The sequence below is a fragment of the Acomys minous genome, assembly GCF_964271855.1.
Source record: "Acomys minous genome assembly, chromosome: 2".
NCBI classification, from domain to species: domain Eukaryota; kingdom Metazoa; phylum Chordata; class Mammalia; order Rodentia; family Muridae; genus Acomys; species Acomys minous.
Window position 1 is genome coordinate 135,670,652 of NC_140484.1, and position 9,138 is coordinate 135,679,789.

At 40.9% G+C, this 9,138-nt stretch overlaps 1 protein-coding gene across 1 annotated transcript; it reads right to left on the bottom strand.

The window, feature by feature from the left end:
- Window positions 1-5,369: 5,369 nt before the first annotated feature.
- Window positions 5,370-6,799, bottom strand: LOC311581452 (hemoglobin subunit beta). Its single transcript, XM_084753694.1, has 3 exons — window positions 6,644-6,799; window positions 6,305-6,527; window positions 5,370-5,631 (listed from the first exon to the last, which is right to left on the bottom strand). The coding sequence occupies exons 1-3, from the start codon at window positions 6,733-6,735 to the stop codon at window positions 5,503-5,505; spliced, it is 444 nt and encodes a 147-aa protein (XP_084609820.1). The 5' UTR covers window positions 6,736-6,799; the 3' UTR covers window positions 5,370-5,502.
- Between the last annotated feature and the right edge of the window lie 2,339 nt (window positions 6,800-9,138).

Genomic DNA, 9,138 nt, shown 5'->3' on the forward strand with positions numbered 1-9,138 from the left:
TAAAGCCCAAGACCAGCTGCTTAAGGATGAGCCCACTGTGGCCTAGGACCTCCTGAATTGGTTACTCATCAAGGCTGTCTTCCAGTGCCATGTCCACAGGCCAGTCTCACCTCCTCAGTTGAGACTTTCTTCTTTGATGACTCTAGGCTGCTTCAGCTTGACAATTAAAGCTAAGTTACTGCATCACAACCTTTCTAAGGTAATTTCTCTAAAGAGCCTGTTGCTTATCAGTAGGGGGCAGAAGTGTTCCATTGATTTCCTTTTTTCTTTTTCCTCCTTTCTTCAAGGATGCCTGAAGCAAGTATGCTTCTAAATGTGGTCAAGTCTACCAGGGCTTGGCATGACTGAGCACATAGATAAGAGCCCCCTCTAGGGTTTTTCCAAAGAACTGGGGACCTAAAGGTTCCAGATATGCTGATACCAGACAACAGTTTACCACAAACTTAAAGAACTTGTAAATACCAGTGTACATGAATTATTATGGCTACTCATTTTACAGATGCTCTTTTTAATTTCTCATACTTTCTCTATTAGTTTATTCACTGAATATTTCATAAGCTGTCCATGAAGAATATGTTAATCTTAACTTAAAATTCCACACACCTATGAACACCTGATGTTTGACAAGGAAGCCAAACCACACAACGGAAAAATGATAGTATCTTCAACAAACGGTACTGGTCTAAGTGGATGTCTCCAAGTAGAAAAATGCAAGTAAATGCATATTTATGACCCTGCACAAAACTAAAGTCCAAGTGGATTAAAAGCCTTAACATAAATTCTAATACTCTAAATCTGTTAGAAGTAAAAGTGAAGAAGAGCCTTGAACTCATTGGCACAGGAGACAACTTCCTGAATGGAACACCAGTTTGAAAGCATGTAATACATCAACTCTAACCATGGTCATTAGTCAGTGCAAAGGTCACTGCAACTCACTCTTCTAGTGTAACAGCAATACCGCTGTTCATTGGTATCTCTTCTAATTCGTTCTCATCCGTTACTTCCCTGTCCTCCCAACTTCCAGGTCACTGTTGTCCTGCCAGTCTGAGATAGCCCAGATTGAGAATGTTCTGTTGAATGAGCCAAACACCCTTCATGAATTTTTATGTGGGCACAACTCTTCGTTGCAAATGAAAACATAAATTTGCCTGGGAGCACACTTCATTTTTGGAGTGCTTGAGTAACTCCTGTGATTCCCTGAGCAGATCTTCAGCACCAAATGGGAATAAATGAAAAAGGAAGAATGGGAGCAGCGGCTCTGGAAGGAGAGGTGGACAGACGGATGGGAGAGGAACAGAAAGCCATAGTGGAAGGGTTCTGGCACCTTACAGGGATTTTCATATGCCAGTTTTCTCTCTTCCAGGCTCCTGCTGGCTCTCTATTATTGTGTATGTTCAAATAGGGAGTCCTGCAAAATTCCCTGCTATCCATAGTGTCACTCATCTCTGCGTTAGCTCAGGTTATTTCTGTCTAGGCCAACGAGGATGTCATGAGTCTTAGTGTGCAAGTCATTCCCAGTGGTGGACCTATTGTGACTAAACCCTATAATGTTCTAATTGCATTTCCTTGTATTCTGTCACTCTGTGCTCCATACATTTATTTTATGGAATCAACCATAGTTTGAGTTCTAGCCTATTACTGCATGACCATCACCAACCATTGGACGTACTCTTCAGTGCTCATCAGCCCCTAGATATAGTGATGACATGTACTGAAAATTCAGGATTAATCATCCATTGTACCTCTTGGCCTTTATCTTCCTAGATTTTGCAAGAGAGAGGAAAATATTCTGTTATTTTTGTCCTTTAATGATTATATTCATCAACCTTATTAAATGTATTTTCACCATAGATTCAGACATATGGTTCATATTACTCTCATTTCTGGTTCTGCAGTCTGAAATGAGCATGCTTTTCTTGGGGACAAGCACAAAATGTAAAACATTTTTTTATCAAATTCTGGATTTCCTGAAGTGTTTATTGTCTCGTTCTGGCAAATGTTTATGGGTCTCACCTCACCCCACCATGCCAGGGTTTCTCTGGGTAACTTTGGTTCTCCCTTGTTTATACTTTTAGAATCTATGTGTGCACTTTCTCTTCTGTGATGATCCCAGACACTAGTAGCACCAACATCAAGCAATTAAAAAAAAACAGATAAAAATCCTTTGTGTTCTCAGTCAACTCCTCCCAGCTAGCTGAGTTAAATGGAGTCACTGCCAACTTCAGTCCATCATCCTGGGATTCTGCTCCCGTCCTCAATCATAAGAACTTAGTAAATATCACACAAACTGTCAAAAATACTAATAAGTACTAGAAAAAGATTACTAGACTTATAAAACAAATTTCTGAAGAAGTGCTCTTGGAATGAATGTGAAAAACAGTGTTTATTATTATGAGTGTTTAAGCATCTGCACTGCTGAGTATTGTGACTGTTCCGTATTCTGTGTTGCTCGATGGCTGTTAAAATGTAAAGCTCCTTTTCATATGAATTATACCTTAAATTTCAGGTAAGAGCAACACCATTATCATTCATCCTTGCTTAATTCAAGTCTCTTTTTTCTCACTGTGCCAGCGAAGGAGAACCACAACCAGATGCATTCCAGGTTTAGGAATTCTGATTGTCTAATATTTCTTCTCTGGATAAATAGCTATTCATAGAGGCCTATTAATTTATATATCAAAGATTTTTATTCCACATTTCTTTCTCTTGAAAGCATTAGGAAGAGAATTTGGGGAATTCAGATAAAAGAAAACACGACCTGGTAATAAAAATGACAACTAATGCTATGTATCCAGTGGTTTGTTCCTATAATAAACTCCTCCTTGGCTTAAAGACTTTTGCCCAAAATAATGCATGGAAAGATTAGCCCACTAAGAGGAGAACCATAAAATCATGGCACTTACACCTCTGAAGTCATCAGTATTCTTTCCACTCTCGGCCCCTTCTGTGGCTTTCCTGGGCTATCATCATTTCTCCCTCCTTTACCGTCACTCTTTGCGTAAGTTTGTGTGCTGAGTTGCCTGGTCCTCCTCTCATGTCACCTTACACACCTCTGTTTCCCACATTTCCTGTGTCCCAACCCTCATTTTATCTGGACTGATGAGACCTTCTGCGTTTGTTTGCATTCCCCATATATGGCCTCTTTCATTCTCAGATCAGTGGCAATTGAGAGGGTTCACACACAGGCTAAACTAAGTCATAGTGATGATAACTTCCTTGTGGATTCGCCAGGATATCTGGTACACATATCCGTGGACTGTTTAGGTGAATACCATTTGAATATTAGTTCATTTTCATTTTTGGTACTCTAGTTAAGCAATTCAACAAACACTTTATCAGGTTGAGACAGTAAGCAGTAGTATTTTTATATCAACACATCAGCACATTAAGGGCTGCAACTTCTGATAAAGAAAGCCAGCTATTCGGTGTGAAGTGACTATATGACTTTTAAAAACACATACTGCCAAAGGAATTTTTACATAGGAGAGGTGTGGAGATGGAGAATCATGCATCTAGGTCTCGTCTAGATCCAGAGGACCAGAGACTAACATTCAGCCAGGTCTCTGGATCTTGCAGATCCAGAGAGCACTTCTGGACTAGACACTGACTCCAACAGGACCTGGAGACACCAGGGAAACAACAATCAGCCTTGGTTGTCTCATAGCAAAATAAAACCAGTTAAGATTAATTAGGACTCGATCACGGTGTACAATTATGAAATGCTGTTTAACAGCACCTCTCTCTAAACCAGTGTCTATAAAGGATCTTCCTTAAAGTCTGAGAATGTAGGCAAGGATTTTGTTCTACTGCAAAAAGGATTACTTTTTGGATAAACCAAAGTCCCACTTACATAAGTTATAGGGCAGTTTTTAAATTTTCCAAGTTCTTTTGAAAGTAGAAGACACTGCTCTGAGAAGAGTGGGAAATGGATTTCAGAGTACTGGATAACACGTTCTGAGAGGACCACGTTTTATCAATGCTGCATGGCCTCTTGGCAATAATAAATGAGGAAGATTGGTATGCAGGGCACACCTGGCCCCAGGCCTGCCTTAATGGGCTCTGTACTTTATTCCAGATGGTTTATAGTTTCCCATCTTACTCTAAGTCTTCAGGTAATTGAGAGTTGCGTTTTTATGCTTTATGGCAATGGCTCAATCTCACAACATTTTGGGTATTTTATTCTTTAATCTCAATAAAACATATACAGACCATTCTGTAGTTAATCTTCATTTATTATAAGTAGTCATTTCAAAGTCTTACTGAAACTGTGCTAGAGAGGAGTATAAGAGGGAAGAAAGGAGCAACAAGATACAAGGGAGGGGATAACAATGAGATGTGATCAGAATAAATTACTTTAAAAAATAAAAAGAACCAGTCTTAACTTGGTGTGTTAAAAAGACTACTAGTCATATACTTTTATGATAAAAATGTACAAATTTTGAAGCCAAATTAAGTAACTTTAAATAAATATTTTCTTTATAATAAAAAGAAAAGAGTGTAGAGAAAAATTAAAACACATATTTTGTTTCCAGAATTTATCATACCCTATGGAAAGAAAAACAAATCCAAGGGTATATTACCTATGATGTTAACTCTACTAACTACATAAGAAAAAAGCTATCAGACAGCATTAAAGAGAGATTTGATCCTAACCCATTCCTGGATATTAAAGATAGTCTTACTGAGAAATAATAGGGCTTCAATTTGCAGGGAGATATGGAAAGTTCATAAAATACCAGTTATGAGCCTTAAAACTGGATTTTCTTATTCCCTTTAGTCTTAGGTGTCTTCCAATCTTAAACCCTACCTCTGGGCAAAGCATGGTGTGGTGTGTAAAGTTCTCAGGGAAGGCACCATTTGAGGACTCATGGGGACTATTGACTGTGGAGGGCAGGGACAAAGTCTCAAGGGAAAAATAGAGCACTCATTGTTGCTTTAAACGTACCTCTATAGCATAGTTAAGCTGTCTAAGGTAAGGGTATTCAGGAAAGGATAAATAATGTGGGTAGGGAAACATGGAGTAAAAACTTTATGGAGTAGTGGTAACTTATGGCAAGAAAAAAATGTGGGACAGAGATCTGTGGTGCTTTGGGTAGAAAAGAGAAAAGACAAGAGGCATTTATGAGTAACACTAGAGAAAACAAGTAATTTACACAAAAGATCACCAAAATCTAATGTGTAAATGAAACCATTGCTGAATTCTCTGAGTGCCGAGGAGTGGGCATTGGGAGCTGTGGCTTACAGCTGGCTGTCTCAGCATGTGTCTAGAAGAACAAGACATTGGTTTACTTTCCCGAGGTCAGGACTGAAACCTCACTTCTTTGTAATTGAAACCTTACCATGAGACACACAAATAATTTAACACACCATTGCAGTGAAAGAAATGCCTTTTATTAGTCAGAAGACAGATGCTAAAAGGTCTTTATCCTTTCTCTGACACCTGACAGATGTTCTCTCAGGCACAAGTGACATTTGGGCATAGACAACAGCAGGAAAGGGCTCTTAGTGGTACTTGTGAGCCAGGGCATTGGCCACTCCAGACACCACCTTCTGGAAGGCAGCCTGTGCACTGGGGGTGAAATCCTTGCCCAGGTCATGGCCCAGCACAATGATGATCATGTTTCCCAGGAGCTGTGGGAAGATGAGAGAGTTATAACATGACTGTAGAGCAAAAGTACCAGACACTGCAGGATCTTTTCCAATGGAATTTATGATTCCAACCTTTAAATGCTCGCCAGTTTTGACAAGAATTCTTCTGGATGTCAAACAGAATTTATATGCAAAATGTGTTCTTTCCTATAATCCTAGCCTAAAAGCCAATTATTACAACTGTTCCTTAGAGCTGTGCTAGGAAGCAGGAAATCATTTATCTTCCTTGTCCTCAAAGCCCGTTACAAAAACATACTTGAAAGAGAACAAAAGGTAAATGAAAGAAGAAATGCACTGAGGGGGAAAGAAAGAGGAGTGGAAGGGGGAAGGAGTGGTAGGAAGGAGAGACAGGGAGGGGGCAGGAAGCTGCGCTCAGAATGCAAAGTAAATGAATAACTTACTAATAAAATATCGACAACTGAAAATTTTTGAATTACCAAAGAAAGAACAAATACAAAAAAGAAAAAGAAAGTTAAAGGAAACAAGCATTGTGAGTGGAGGGTAAAATAACTGAGGTCTTATCAACACTCCACAGGGCACAAACACACACCATCCATCTGAACTGCTCTCTAGAATCACTTCCTCTTTCCTTCTCACAGGAAGGTGAACATGAAAACCAGAGGAAGGAAACGCAGGGTGCACCCATCCGACTCACCCTGAAGTTCTCAGGATCCACATGCAGCTTGTCACAGTGGAGCTCACTCAGGCTGGCAAAGGTGCCCTTGAGGTTGTCCAGGTGCTTCAGGCCTTCAGCGAAGGAATGTATCACCTTCTTGCCATGGGCCTGCACCTTGGCATTACCCATGACAGCAGAGGCAGAGGACAGGTCTCCAAAGTGGTCAAAGAACCTCTGGGTCCAAGGATAGACAACCAGCAGCCTAAGACAGAAAGCGTGGGCAGAGGATATAGAAAGTTAGTGCCTGATAGAAAGCCGACCTCCATCTACGGGCACCCAACTTCCACTTGCGAGCTGCTTTGTATCCTGGATACCAACCTGCCCAGGGCCTCAGCGCCAACTGCATCAGCGTTCACCTTTCCCCACAGGCCTTTGACGGCAGCCTTCTCAGCATCAGTCAGGTGCACCATGGTGTCTGTTTCTAAGCTTGTGAGTCAACACAACTATGTCAGAAGCAGATGTGAGGAGCAACTGCTCCTGCCCCACCTTTTATCCTCTTCCCTGGCTCCTGCCCTCTTGGTCCTGTGTGAGCAGATTGGCCAATGCCAGGGTGTGGCTCCAGAGAATCAGGCTTCAGAGATGACAGCCATATCTCTCCCTGGAAGCTCTGTCAGTGGCTTAGGAGCCTCAGCTTTGAGTCTTCCCTGTGAACAGTGTGAGTTCCTATCCATGCAGCAAACACTGACTCTAAAACATGTTTTTTTGGCTACAGTATTTATATTTTTTCATCAATAACATAGTTTGTCTGTTAGATATTATTTCTTTAGTGTTGTTTACTACAAAAATGGAAAATTGAAGCACACTATACATAAGAAAATTGCCTGGTTATTCTTGTTAGTTTGAGTGCATGAGAGGATCTCCTTCTTAATACAGATTATGCAACACAAGCTAACCATTCTTCTATTTTGTTCTAAGTATTATCTTTCTTCAGGGGTCCTGCTCAAACTATTGTACCAGCCAAGGACTATACATGCAGTAAACATTGAACCCCTACCCAGATCTAGCCAATGGACAGGACATTCTCCACAGTTGGGTGGAGAGTGGGGACTGAATTTCACATGAACCCTGGTGCCCCATATTTGACCTTGTCCCCTTAATGGGAAGGCCTGGTGGCACTCAGAGGAAGGATAGTAGTCTACCAAGAAGAGACTTGATACCCTATGAGCATATACAGGGGGAGGAGGTCCCCCTCAGTCACAGTCATAGGGGAGGGGAATAGGGGAAAAGTGGGATGGAGGGACGAATGGGAGGATACAAAGATGAGATAACTATTGAGATGTAATATGAATGAATTAATAAAACATAAAGTTAAAAAAGAAATGTATTCATTTATATCTGCTTTGTGTTTTGTGTACTTCTTTATTTAATTCATGCACCTAGTCAAGTAATAGTTGAGAAGTATAATATAGCTGAATTGAGCATAACTTGCACATTTGTTACTCTTTTAGTTTTGGGGACCCAGAGAAGGAAACAAAGAGAAATCTCAATTCAGAAAAAAAATGAATACAAAGCAAGTTAGAACTTGAAGATTGTAGTAAATGTCAGGAGGTTATTATCTAGAAGGAAAGACTGAATGGGACAGCTACACTTTTCAGTCTGTAATCATCTGCAGATGTCTGTCTCTGTCTTTCTGTCCCTCTGTGTGACTCTGTCTCGCTCTGTATCTTTATCTCTCAATCTTTCAGTTTCTATCTCTGTCTTTATGCCCCTGTTTCTGTGTCTCTGTATCTGTATCTGTCTCTGTGTCTTTGTGTGTGTGTGTGTGTGTGTGTGTGTGTGTGTGTGTGTGGTTTATGCAAGCACACACACAATTATGAGCCCTGATTACTTCTAGCCACTCATGTGCTGGTGGAATATGACAATAACAAAAACAAAAAAGTGAAATGCTAAGCTCTTCCTACTGAAGGAAATACTGTGATAGTTTCCTGTGTGTTTCTTCATTGGGTACTCTAGCATTTAACCAAGAACTGCAATTCAGTTGCTGGTCTTATTACTCAGATCCACAAAACATTTAAGAGATCCTAAAGACTAGTGTGATTGAAAAATGAAGTGGCCTGGTGATGTCTAAATTAGCCCTGTGTCTATAACAGAGACCACAAAATAATTGATGCCAGGACTCTCTTGATCATGATTTCTTCTTCTTCTTCTTCTTCTTCTTCTTCTTCTTCTTCTTCTTCTTCTTCTTCTTCTTCTTCTTCTTCTTCTTTTCTTCTTCTTCTTCTTCTTCTTCTTCTTCTTCTTCTTCTTCTTCTTCTTCTTCTTCCTCTTTGTCCTCTATCTCAATAACCAACTGTTTATTAAAACCTTGCTAGAGGAACTAGTTGTTGAGGAGAAGTTGAGGAACACAAGAAAAATAAATACTCGAGGACTAGGCTTTCATGACCCTGTCCATGCCCACTTTGGCCCAGGAGCCTTCTGTGGACTGGCTGAGGCATCCAAGATCAGATCCATTTGTGCTCCACATCTTGGGGTCTCCCCTGAACTAACAGACCCAGAAGCTGGTGCTCTGCAGCCCATAGTTCACTTGGAGACTGGGTGATATTGCCATGTTTGGGCATTGGAGAAAGTACCCACACCTGACTAAGCTCTGGGGCCTTCCTTGGAGAAGTGGGGTGACATGAGGTCAGGTATACCCATGCTCCACAGCCTGAGGTCTCTGTTAAGCTAGCAGACCCAGTCCTTAATGCTCTGTAGTGCACAGTCAGTCTGAGACACAGAGTCTGAGATGTAGCGGGCAGACACAGCTCAAAGGCAGGTATTCCTCCAGGCGCTGGGGACTTGTCACCTGCACACAGGGACCCAGAGACTCCTCC

Coding starts and splice junctions, on each gene's coding strand:
- LOC311581452 (XM_084753694.1), bottom strand. CDS start 6,735: ATGGTGCACCTGACTGATGCTGAGAAGGCTGCCGTCAAAGGCCTGTGG. Junction 6,528..6,643: donor GGCGCTGAGGCCCTGGGCAG/GTTGGTATCCAG, acceptor TTTCTGTCTTAG/GCTGCTGGTTGTCTATCCTT. Junction 5,632..6,304: donor TGGATCCTGAGAACTTCAGG/GTGAGTCGGATG, acceptor ATCTTCCCACAG/CTCCTGGGAAACATGATCAT.